The sequence below is a fragment of the Stigmatopora argus genome, chromosome 2 (genome assembly GCF_051989625.1).
Source record: "Stigmatopora argus isolate UIUO_Sarg chromosome 2, RoL_Sarg_1.0, whole genome shotgun sequence".
Classification (NCBI taxonomy): Eukaryota; Metazoa; Chordata; class Actinopteri; order Syngnathiformes; family Syngnathidae; genus Stigmatopora; species Stigmatopora argus.
In genome coordinates, this window is record NC_135388.1 from 11,857,175 (window position 1) to 11,870,642 (window position 13,468).

The following is a 13,468-nucleotide window of genomic DNA, read 5'->3' on the forward strand; positions in this document are numbered from 1 at the left end:
AGTGCGTCAACCTCACAGTTCTGGGGTGGAGGGTTCGATCGCAGATCGGTCCTCGCTGTGCGGAGTTTGCATGTTCTGCCCTGGCTTGCGTGGGTTTTCTCCGGGTACTCCGGTATCCTCCCACAAAACATGCAGAGTGGGCTTGTTGAACATTCTAAATTGCCCCTCGGTATAAGTGTGAATGATTGTCCGTCTCTTTGTGCCCTGTGATTGGCTGGCCACCAATTCAGGGTCCCCCCCGCCTGATGCTTGTAGTTATCTAGAATAGGCTCCAGCACCCCCCGTGAGCCTTGTGAGAATCACATTGTGCTTTAAAAAAAAATTACACTCCAGCACTTGGTTTATACACTTTGTTTTTATGAAAGCCAGTTGTCCACTCGTTATAACCCATTGCAAAACCCCGCACAGTGGGATCGTTTGCTTTATATTCTTCCAAACGTGAAGAAATTGACAAGGAAATGTGCTTTTCCCTCAATGGTCACTTCTACATAAGGAAAGAAATGGTTGTCGTAAAACAGAGCTATGAGCATTTACGGACACATGTAGCACAAGCAGCTCTCAGTGCTCGACAGACATGTATATTAATACTCAGCACTTTCTTCATTATGAATATTCATCCTCATTCATATTTCAGTACTTCCATTCCTGCGGGGGACTTGCTAGTTTTTGACCAATTTCCATCCCCATTACAGAAATGACAGCTCTCACTCCTGGGTCCTGACAGAGGTCCACCCAACGCACAGGAGGTCCAACGGGGAGGGATCTTCAGCCCATTCCCAGCTGTCCACAAACACTCATTAACAGAGGAAAATATCCAACGGAATCTCTGAGAATTTTTAATCACACAAAGACCCTGCTAATTAGGCAGCTGATGGGGCATGGAGAGCACAAGGACGAATTCTTTAAACAAAGGACTAGAAACTTTAGGAGCCTTAATTACTCAGGCAAAGAGTTCATTCCAGAATGGCAGAGCACATCATTCCACTAATGAGACCAAGTGGCAGCACATATTAGTGAGAAATAATGTGGAAAGTTCAATTATATTGTGCTTTTGGAGCCTTTCCTCGCCGACTTTCTCCTCACTGCTACTTATGCACAAGCAAAAGATGGAGTCTGGGCCAGCGCCGGAAGGAGGCAGGGGCGAAGGACACACAATCACTGGCACCTGCACTCTGCTCTGCACATGTATCTTGGCAGGGTTGATCATCTTAATTGCCCATTAGAATGTTCTCCTATTTGAAAATGAATATCATTACGCCACCCGAACCTGATGTCTGCCGAAGACTTGCAATTTTTCCATTCAATACAGCATGTCCTGAATTCCAAGCATTCAATTGACGAGGAATTTCAATGAAGCAAACGGAGAAATTTCACAGATTAAAAAGGACACCGTCAGAGTCAATTACAAGGATTAAGTTTTCTTTTGCCTCATTTACTTTAAATTGATACAACTGTGATAATCACATCAGTCCTATCGAGAACATTTTGATACTATAGTCTTTTTTAATGAGGACAACAAAAGAGAATATATTTAACTGATATGGCAACACTGAAGTCCTCTTTAAGAAATACAATTGAGTTTGGTTTACGGTGTTACAGTTTGGAATAATGACACTGTCCAGGTTTATAATATTCATACAGTACTATGACATACTTCTGTGGCAATCAATTTAACAACTGTACAAAGCAAAATAATCTCTCCCTCCACAGATCCAATCATCCTGATTTATACAGGCCTTCAATAAAGAGATGTACAGTAGCTCTCATTTTCAGTTCAGACCAATTCATGCAATTTCCACTCAGTGCCATTAGATTTAAGATTCTGTTTTGTATTAGAACTGTATACATTAAATTAACTTGGCTTGATTTTCTCTTTGTTGAGATGTTCATTGACAATTGGGGACAATTTTTTGCTGTTGCTTGGTAAAGATCTTCATCACTGGCACGTGCTAGCAAAAAGTACATTTAGTGTTCAATAATTGTGCTAAATAATCACAATGTATTACTGTGACTAAAAGGGTAATACATGCATATTCTCTCCTGCATAAAACATTGTATCAAAACTCCTAATGTCCACATCAAGAGGTGCCTACATACCTATTACAGCAAGCAGGAAGCAAATTTCCCGTGAAATAAAACAGCTAATGGGAAATGGAGGGAGGAAGGCAGCATTCCTTTTTGCTCACTAGGCTGGAACTAGCAAAAGAGGCAAGCAGACCCGTTGAACTTTCAGATGACTTTGCAGAGGAAAATCTCACCGTAGACCAACAGAAATGAGCAATTAATTTGTCATCATAGTGGACTTACAGCAATTTAGGTTGGTCTCGACAAAACTGTTTGTATGGAAGGTCTGTGCTGCCTATTTCATTTTAAATCAGCAGTGATAAGAAGTAGGAAAATAGAAACAGTAGATTGAGGGCCAGCATTTTGCAGTTTCTCTTGCTTCAGTAACACAAGGAACCTAAGGTTGTTCAAGCTCTAATTGTTTTTAAAATGCATTGGAAAGGAATTACTGACTTAAGTGTGTCAGCCCCTTTTTCTTTTTGTCAAGACCAGGAAAGGCTTAGTTTTCGTAGTTGTCTCCGTGAAACATTCCTCCTGAAATTGGAGGAGTGCAGTGGTGAATTTTCAAAGTACATATGAATATATGAGTTATTCTGGTCTATTTCTTTACATTCTTGATCACGAATGACAAACGTCAACTTACATATATAAATATATATGTGTATATATATGTTTATGTATAAATATATATGTATATATATACATAAACATATATATATATATATATATATATATATATATATATATATATATATATATACACATATATATATTTATATATGTAAGTTGACGTTTGTCATTCGTGATCAAGAATGTAAAGAAATAGACTATATACTATATATGTGTACTGTATTGGTCTATTTAACTCTGAGAAAAGAAAATGTTACTTTATTTTCTTTCACATAGATACTTTTCATAGTTACTGAATGAGTTGAAGGCTGAAGTTGATGGAATCTAGAGAAAAAGAAAAGAGACAGAAAGCATTTAGCTGCTATTCTAACACACAAAACCAACCTGTACAGAAACTTCTTTTCCCAGGTGGTGGGTGTACAGGTTAAATGCGTGTAATGACATAGCCTATAGACGGCCACAACTGAAATATTGTTTAAGTCAAGAGCTTGTTGACTATTTGCTCTCTTTGTCCTTAATCGCTGAAGAAAAACCCAGAGAGAATTGTCTGACCAGCGAAGACCCACCAGTGAAGGGAACCTATTGATTTTTTTTGTTTCCCAATGCTCACTCTGCTAGAGTTGTTTCTTGTTTTTTGTCCGCGCCTCCGTTTTATTTACAGGCAGCAAGATCAATAGAAACTCTTCCTAGCTTGCGTGTTTACAGCTTTATGAAAACTTTCAACCTCTATATATCTCTTGTGGTTCAAACAATTTGACTTCTAATGATTGGTAAGTGTAATGGCGCGTGAAGGTTGTCGTCTGGAATGAGATCGATTACCACAAACATTTAGGTTTAGTTAAAAATCAAACATTTACTTGCAACATTCTCTGTGCATGTGAAAGAATAAAACCCTTGACCTCAACGCAAGGCATCAAAGCACACCTGAGACACAAATGATTGGTTGACAGAGGACGAGGGCTGATGACAACAGGTGGACGACGCAAAGAGAGAATGAGTTAGCGGGTGATCCAAAACATATTGGCAATGGTTACACTAACCAAGATTTTGATAGTCAACTGGTAACAAAAATAGTAATAAAGACTTCCTGGATAAACATAAACATGGAGCTTGTTTAAATCTGATTGGTGCTTACAGCGATGATTTGGTTTCGCATTTGCGCAGCCAGGATGAAAAAACACTGTTTAATCAAGCCAGGTGTGACCTCTTGTGATAAGAATCCGAGGACAACACTCTCAACAAGTCCACAAAATCGATCACAAAATCACTGTTGGAACAACAAAGAACTTGTGTGCATATTCATTTACTTCTGCAGAGCAAGAGCAGAAAGACAATTTTGTCCAGAAGCAAAAACAAGTGTTGTTGAAAAAGGAGACAGAAAAATCCTAAAAGCCCAAGAAACTCAAAAAGACAAAATGAATTAATCGAGTCGTTTAATTTGACCCGCTTCCAATGGAATGCCAAATTTTCCTGGCTTGCCTGACTGGAAAAACCAAATGTAGAAACTAGTAGTCCTAAAAACATGCTGATACAAAATATGTAAGGTGAAGCAATGTTGCAATCTATCTGTTTGTTACTATAGTGATTTCAAAACTTTGATATTCATACAAATTGAGTGACCCGGGCAGGTGAAGTTAAAGAAAAACATACAGATGAATGGATAATTGGAAGCGAGCTGTACGCATTTGTACAGCACTCAGAAGAGTGGTTGTCTGCTTCAAGTTCAACAACAATATTTCTCACAGAAAAAAAGAAAACGAGCAACACGTTTTATGCACAGCCTTTCTGTACCTCCTGTGGATGAGCAGGCTGTTCCTGCCATGCTAGGCGGTGCTCACGCTCTCATTTTGGTGCAGAGGGCGCCACACGTTGAATTAAACAGGTTCTGATTGATAAGGTAGTTGAAGGCAAATCTGCTCCCGCTAATTGTCTTTCAAATGCCCTCATTAATCAAAGCGGGCCTGGCGCCGTGACGGGCGGCGCTGTCAGCCGCTATGCTACCGGTCTTCTCTGGCCACTCACCTCCCAGCGTGATGCCTGGTTCCCCTCTGTCAGATGCCGCTGTCCAAGGACCGCGGGTGCACAGGCCATCCGTCCGTCCGCCGCACACCTGCCTTCTGCCAGACAGGATTTGACTGCCCCCTGCCACCGGGACGGCCCCAGAGACCAATTTAGCAGCCGCTTAATGATTTATGGCTTCAAGTGGTGGAAATGAGGGCAGCATATGATAACGGGAATAAACACATTTAATTAGCTCCTCATATGCATTATTTATATATTTACCTGCACTGATTAATTTATATACTTCATTGTTGTTGCATTTTTTTCCAAAGGATTTTTAGTATTCAGAGCATCTGTCGGTGAGTCTTTGTTGTACGGATGGGGTGCAGGTTTGTTGGGGAGAGGGGTACTACTCTAAGTCCTCAGTGTTAGGGGTCTTTTTCAAGGGTGCGGTTGGGTATCAGCAGGGACCGCCCCTGCAATGAAATGAAAGGAAATGGCGGGGGATATTACACATTAAAATATACAGTTCCCTGTGCTCCAAGTATAGCCTTGTTTGTGAATTCCCTGACAGGTAGTTACTCCCCTGGTTTTCTTTGAGCACCGGGCATGCATTTTCATGGAGGCGCTAATCAAAGCCGTGCGGTGTCAAACGGCACAGCCAGAGTCGGTCAAATTGGCCTTGTATCTGGCTCGCATCAACAAGTCCCCATAATCCTGATGACATTGCGTCACGATGCACCTATCTCAGCAGTCCAGTCCTCAGTGATCATTCACTGTCAACCCTCACACTTAAAATGGATGTCACGGCTATTGCTGTCAATAGCAGCTAATGAGTTTATGCTCAACTGGAAGATGATAGGAATTGGGCGAGTCTCACAACTTCAAACAGGAGAATGGATCAGGACATGTTGGGTTTTGTACCTAGGGTTTATTGTTGTTGGTGAAGCTCATAGAATTTGACAACAGTTTACAGTTTTAATTGGCTTCTGAAAGATCACAAAGCCCAATCTGTTCAACCCTTTTGCCAAAATGCTGCAGATAGTCTATCTAAAAATTAGAAACAGATAACCTGTAAAAGCGCAGACAGATACCGAGTTAGACAACCTCCCCTGATACGAGAATAAGCATGGATCACTCTGCATGGCCGCATGATGTAAAACAATCACAGTGACCTCAAGTGTTATCTTGTCAAAGCTTGCCACTTTGACACTTATGTGGCGTTAAATCAGAGCAAGTGGCGAGGGACAATGACAGCCAGTCAAGGAGGTGAGAAAGGCCTGTGTCCAAAGCGGTAGATGCAAAGAAAAGCCCACCGGCCACTTTCCAAGCTCTTCTGTGTTCGACCTCAGTATGCTTCACTCTTCTCCACTAATCCCGGGCCACTGAAGACCTCCAGACACCCTCTTCTCATAATGACACGGCTATCGAGCCCCAATTGTGGTGGCTCGGATCCAAGGCGGTACATTAAAGCCCCTGGCGTCTGATTGCTTCTCCAGAGTCAAATGCGTGTGTCCTCCCCGTCAATCCTGGGCTACCGTCGTAGCGGAGACGAGGGCCCTCATGTGGGCCCTTCCGCCCCATTGACCGAAAAACATTGACTCCATACATAAAGGCGATGCAGATGCGGATACCTTCCCCGGTACTGTCTCTGACTGGATTGAAAGAAATAACATGGGTTCTTTTGTTCATTTAAATTTAGTAATAAAAAGAACACACTTGAAGTTTGTTTTCCGCTCCATTTTTAGGCTTTAACTTTATAATGACACTTACAATAGAACACTCAACCCCCCATGGTGATTGGCATAAATGAAATGCCGCTGCGGATGTAAGTGGACTCTATTTAACCTCAGCGCAGAGATACAGAATACCACCATTCAATGCAAATCTTTTGCTGGCTACAAATTCAGGGTGTAGCTGACTAATGCCCACAGTCAGCTGGGATTGGCTCCATTGGTTCTCTTTCACTTTTATTGTGTCCTCACTTTGTATTCAGTTCCCATGTTTCTTTCACTCAAATGACTCGTAAGGATGAGCGGAACAGATAATAAATGAATGAATGAGCATGTACTCCACATATTTTCCATTTTATCGCGTTATCTTAATGACTATTGTCAGCTTAAAATGAGATGGATCTGATCTGAATGCAAAATAAGATCAACATATCCGCTATGACTAATTAATTTCTCTTTAACTTTTTGTGAGTGTTCAGTCTTGGATCCAGTGCTGTTCTACTTCTTTTTACCCCGTTCAGAAACCAATGTCCAAATCTCATTACTCTGCTGGATTTGATTAAAATTTTGGTGGACAAAAATAAGTTGCAGGCAACATTTCCAGCTTTTTGCTCAGTTGATATCTGCAAGTTTCTAAGATGACAAAAATTGTCCACATTGCTGGCAGGATATTCCTTACAGCGCAAATGAAAAGTATGTACTCGCGTTGCCTGGGAATGAACTGAAGGCAAAAATAATGGGAATGAAAGCACAAATATCAGTTTGTTTGTCAGTGTGGGCCACCACATGGATGTGCAGACATTGTGTGTGTATGTGTCTGCACGGTGGGGTGCAAGATGGAGTATAGTGTCGCAGTTTGGGCACAAGGTGAATAACTACAGTGCTTACAGTGTAATCATGGTTCCTGTCAGCATTGCTGCAAGAGCGGAGGGGGCGCCCAGAAGACTTGCACTCCTTGGTGATGAAGTACAGGCTCAGAAGAGTGCGCTACACCTGGATATTTATTAACACAGACCTGACAGTAATGAGGCCTGAACAGGTGGGCTGGGACACACACACATCAGAGTGAGGAGCATCCGCCAGGATGCAGAGGGGGAAGAGACGGTGAAGTTCAGCCGGCAGGAATGCGGCCCTAAAGAGAGGAGGCTGCCCACCCACTCGCACTCACTCCAAGCGCTGAGAACACCACGCGTGTATTTATTTCTCTTGCACTATGCTCTAAAAGGCACCTGTTTGGGAAACAGCGAGCTAAATAAGAAATTAAATAATTGATTTAATTTGCAGGAAATGCAGATAGCCACTTAGCAATCTGACTATTACACTGTAAATTGCTTGTTTTGTGGTACTATTTTTGTTACTTATTAAAATACTTGTTAAAAGACTTCCAGAATGAAACAGAATGGGACTGCTTGGAGAGACAAATTTGCAAGCCTGTTGTGAAACAGCCTCTGAATATCTGTAGCAGCAATGTGCAGACATTTCCCCTTTAATTTGACAGCAACTAACATTGCTGTGCTCTCATTTACAGAAAGCACTACTTTGTTCATTTGCAAATGATAAACAACATAAAAATAACTGGTATTTCTCATTGAAACTCAATAGCACGTACAAGTAGATAATATATCCTATCCTACCACTGTTTCGTCCCCAAAATTGAATATCAAGAAAAAGACCATCTCAGCAGTCTTAGCTGACCAATCAGTGACTGTTATTGCACGGCTCTTAAACCTAGTATTGTTAGTTTTGACTTTGTGGGCCGGTGTTAAATCTGACTGACGTGAAGTCTCGAATTTGCATTAACTATGGGTTTGAAAAAGGAAAATAGGCCCCCCATCAGCAAATGGTATGGCCCAGTGGTCCCAAGCCACAGATGAAAAGAAAATTTGCAATTCATTTGGAAATCCAGGTCCCAGAGTCTGGAGAAGAACTAGAGAATCACAAGAGTCAAGCTACAATGTGAAGTTTCCTGAGTCGGTAATGGTTTGGACAGCCACGTCATTCGACTGAAAGGGAAAAAAAACGTAAGTAAGACAGTGTGACGAGACAATGAGGATCCAGAAAGAAATAATGCATTCATTAAGTTTTAAGTGTGTGTATGGATTGATAAAAGGATGCTTTGAAGCTAAACCTGCAAAAATGCTGTACTCATATGGTGATTGTCTTCAAAGTAAATGCGGGGTAAAGCAAGAAAAATTGATTGCGGTTCTACAACTGTTCGGGCTCTGTGTTAATGTCAGTTTGGAACCATTACGTAACACATTTCTGTTCACTGTTATCAATGTAATTAAATTGAGGCCAAATCGTAGATATTCAGCAGATAGTGCTACACCTGTAACACTGGAATGGGAGAATATGGCCTTCATTGGCATGAGTTTTCAATTAAAAAGGTCAGGAAATTGTTTCAGTCCACGCTGTTGCGCATTAATTCTCATTTCTTGCAGTCTACACCCAACATGGGTACATGTCACGTAGTATGAACTCATGAGTCATTAAGATTTGACATTTTCCAGAGCAGTGCATGGAAGAAACGTGTAATCGTGGCTCTCGCTTGAAACAAAACGGAGATGAGGCACAGACGCAAGAGACAAGCTCTGGTTCTCCTCCTTAACAGTACGGATCACTTTCCAGACCTCATTAGGACTAATGACAATACCCTGAACTCAAAACGTAGACAAGTCCTGGTCAAGGCAGCATCGGGCATGTGTATGAAGTGATTATACGCGACTGATCTGTTGTGTTTGTCTGGCCTCCTCTCCTGTTGTCTTATTAAGAGCCCGCGTGAGGATAATCAGTGTTGTCATGTGACGCTGAGCAGATGCATGGAACAAAGAAGCGGAGGAGACCACTGCGGGCCCAAGGTGCATCTGCGGGGGAGGAGAGAAGAGAAGTGCGCTGCCTGAGCTGATGCTCGCTGATGGCGCACCCTGTCAAGTACCGCACTCATACTACTAATGGGTGGAGAAAAGGTAGAGGGTGACTACGTCCAACATTTCATGTCAAATCCACCTTAATAATTTGTCACTTGCAGACGCTGCGTGACTGACACAAACTGCGGGTGAGTCGGACTCTTGCGCCCACCCAAAATGGCACTTGGAGAAATTCACTTAACTAACACAGTCAACTCTGGATCCAGTCCGCACCACTGACTCATTTGAATTTCTCGAGTGGAACCTTCACTTGAAAGCAAGCAAGATGAATTTGAAACCGATTAGGAGCTAGGCATGGGTGCCTCTGCTACATGAACAACCCGCTCTCATACTGAAGGTGAACCTCTTTATTCAACTAAATTCTGTCCCCCACTTCTCAGAACCTGAATCCCAAAGCAGAGACTGTTAACTCATTCCGCTGAGTCTACAGGGAACACTCATTTTTTATGCAGACACTTCTAATGCCTATAAGATGACCTTGGTCTTATCGGGACAGGTTCGAGATCTCAGCAAAACTGGCGAGTCCCGAGCTATTATTCCACAGATTTGTCGGAAGCCGACAATACCATTGTTCATTTGTCATCACGGCCCATTTTGGTCACCCACAACGTATGATATCGATAATGAGATGTCAGAGATCTTTGCCATCTAATCAGCTGCAACAATACTTAAGATAAGTGTCATCTCGGAATGCGTGCGCTACAAAGATGAATATCTACCACTGCAGAAGCGTCTAAGTATATTCTGGAGGAAAGTTTAGCATAAGAGTAATTGGAAAGGCATGCAACCCATGTGGATTTAAGTGGATAGTCCACATCCTGCTTTACATATCATTAAGAAAGAAGACTTTCTTTTGTGCGATTGGTTCCATTTTTAGTACTCCAGTCACATAAGCAGACAATTAGGGCTTGTTAGCCCATCTCTTCCGATGCTTTGCAAGGAGGACAGGGCTCCAATCTGTGGAGAACAAACAGTTCCCTTTTAAGATCCTATGTCGGGCGCTAAGCTGGTAAACTCCCATTTATGCTCCTGAACACCCAAGATGGAAGGAATTAGCTCCCCCAGACAGAACTGAAAGACCGTAAGCTGGCCAGAATACCTCTGAGAATAATTAGCTTCTAACTTTAGATATTAAAGAAAATGAGTTTGCCACAAAAATGACCATACTTCAACTCCATTAGATGCTTTTTTGTACCACAGAGCAGGCAGGGAGCCATGCGCTCAGCGAGGCACCATCTTCCATAATGCATGTTGGCCCCTTCCCGGCTCTGACAGCACTTAAGAAACCTACAGCCATTTGAGGAACAAAGATCTCATCCATTTTTCAGTTTTGACGTTGCCTGTCTGACGGGGGAAATGGTATGTGTCTCTGTGTTTGCGGACAGGTGTCTGCACGAGAGAATTTGTGGGGGCAATTAGAAGCATGTTTTCAGGACACTCATAAATGATCTCTACGCACGTCGAGCGTCTCTTTGCACGAGTCTTACTTTTAACGAGTTCTTTTCATGCAGTCCTCTAAAGGCTCGCTCGCTGGCGCTGCAGATTCACCACGTGGCTCGTACGTTCACACGTAGAATAAAGCCTCCAATTGAAGCTGGAGGGAGGGATACATACTTACCGAGCAACAGCACTTTCAAGAGGAAGAAAACAATCTTAAAGCAGGACAAAATAGGGTATAAAATTGTTTCACAGGAAAGCACGACTGAGAGTGGACAGCTCAAATCTCCATTTCTGTCCATGTCAGACAGCTTATCTTCTGAGTCTCCCAAATAACCCCATGTGTTTTTTGACAGAATGTGTTTTTGACATGGTTAAAATGCCATTAGATGGGTAAAAGTAGAGGGACACTCTTCCACCCTGAAGGAATTGCTGAAAGATCTCGGAACATATCAATTTACACAATTGAAGTGTTTTAGGCTGAAACTATGTAATTTAAACTGATTGGTGTTAAGAGATTTAATGGTCGTTGCTAGCCTACCAGTGTGGCTCAAACACCAAAAACAATGCTAGAGTGATTAACACATTGAGCGCCATCGATGACAAGATATTCATTCATTTTCTGAACCGCTTTCACTCGGGGTGCTGGAGCCTATCCTAGCCTACTACGGGCACCAGGAGGGGGACACCCTGAATTGGTGGACAACTAATCGCAGGGAACAGGTAGATTGACAACCATTCACGTTCCCACTCATACCTAGGGGCAATCGAGTGTTCAACCAGCCTACCATGCATGTTTTTGGACTGTGGGAGGAAACCGGAATACCCGGAGAAAACCCATACAAGCCCAGGGAGAACATGCAAACTCCACACAGTCAGGACCCAGCTGGGATTGAACCCTCGACTGAGGAACTGTGAGGCCAGCACGTTATCCACCGGCTCCACTGGGTCGTCATTTTATTTTATGTAATTAATTTGAATCTAGAATTGCCTAAGGATTGGCTAGCAAACCACGATATATATACTGCCATCTTGCTTGTAGGGATAGGTCTAGCTCATCTACACCGCTGTAAAGGACAACACATTTAGAAAATGCAAGGACGGGTGGCTAATGTAGATTTATATAACAATTCCAGATGGTCGATACAAATGTACAGTAATGGAACAAACAATTGAACAAAATTTGTTTGTTATTATTACCAGAAGGTGCAGATATGCTTTTATAGAATCATCAAACCTTATTTGAATAAATATTATGGCTCGGCATGATGGGTTTCGCGCTTTCATGTTTATGGAACTTGGGCTCCATAAAGCATCTAAGTGTCATTAGGAGCAAACTTTCCAGCTATTTCAAGTAAGCTATTTCTAACGTTTGTCAAAATCTGAGGTAGGCTGATCCTTATTGCACATTATGTGCTTTTACGCATGACACAAGAGCAAGAAGCGCACGTCGTGAGGGATGCATTAGGAGACGATACGTGCTCTCTCTTTTATTGATTTCTATGGGCCTTTTAATTTAAGGCATTCTCACTTAAGGCTGAGTTGAATGTGCGAAAAGGCTGGCTGCATATCCAGCTGTTAATGCGACAACCATGTTCAATTAAAAATGTATGAAGCCACAGATTCAAATCACCGTGAAAGTAATAGGATTGGTAGAAAATACAAGCGCTGTCTTGCAAATGTTTCTCCGAGGTCCCATTTTGAGGGAGAGAGCGGTCATGGATTAGTCTGCCAAAAGACCATGAGTGAAGCAAAATGAGGACAATTAATCCCTTGAATGCTGACAAACCTGGTGGTTGCAGCTAATTGGCGAGAGTATGACCTTTGCTGAACACTGACCACTCTGCTACTTGATAACTTTCCCCTGACTGCGCGGACTGCATGAAATTGCGCTTTTGAGCCTGGGCGACAATAGAAACGCCACATGGAGAAAGAGAATTAGGGTGCAAGGTAGCGCTGGGCTAAGGTACTCCAAGTCAAGCTCATTAACCTCGGCAAGAGAGATGCCACATTGAACCAGAAGATATGCGTGGCATTGGGTCACATCCTGAAGAGCAGCTCCTTGTCAAAGCTGAACTCTCAGCTACTGACACAGCACCGTTGGCATTTCTTATATTAAAGTCCATTTTGTCTGAAGGTGGCAGAGAAGGAGGGGAGTCGCATTATACTGTAATTAAATTTACTGTATTTCTCCGGCTAGAAGGCACTTTCAAATCCTTTAATTTTCCCCAAATTTGACAGTCCACCTTATAATCCAGCACACCTTATGTCTGAATTCTGGTGGTGCTTAATGACCTCAAACCACTCTTTTTGGAGCATAACTGTATTATACTGCTTCAGTAAAGTGCTCAAGACACACATTCATCATCATCAAAACCATGAGTAAAACTCGAAAAGAAATAAATGAAACAATGATTACCGTATTTTCCGGACTATAAATCACACTTTTTTTTTCACTATTTGGCTGGGCCTGCGATCTATACTCAAGTGCTTCTTATATCTTATTTTTTTCACTCTGACCACCAACAGCTTGTTATGTTGCTTTTTTTAGGCAATCCAAAAAATTAATGTTACAATGTTGAAACTGTCTTTCCCCTTGATAGCATTGAATATTTAATACAGTAAATTCAATTCAAAATTCAAGTGTAAATTACTTAGACAGCTTACCATTAACAA

The 13,468-nt window shown here is 42.1% G+C and overlaps 1 protein-coding gene across 20 annotated transcripts in view; it reads right to left on the reverse strand.

Moving 5' to 3' along the window:
- The window catches only part of LOC144090757 (uncharacterized), a 151,258-nt gene that overhangs the window by 21,978 nt on the left and 115,812 nt on the right, over positions 1–13,468 (reverse strand). For 16 of the 20 annotated variants that reach the window (XM_077622671.1, XM_077622654.1, XM_077622661.1 and 13 more), the window contains 2 exons: positions 4,978–5,171; positions 4,717–4,890 (listed from right to left, as the gene is read on the reverse strand). The exons of 2 other annotated variants lie outside the window; for them this stretch is intronic. In XM_077622671.1, the coding sequence (XP_077478797.1) occupies positions 4,717–4,785 (69 nt within the window). In that variant the 5' untranslated portion in view covers positions 4,786–4,890; positions 4,978–5,171. The remainder of the gene's footprint in view (positions 1–4,716; positions 4,891–4,977; positions 5,172–13,468) is intronic. 2 more of the 20 variants (XM_077622557.1, XM_077622550.1) reach the window with 2 other exon arrangements.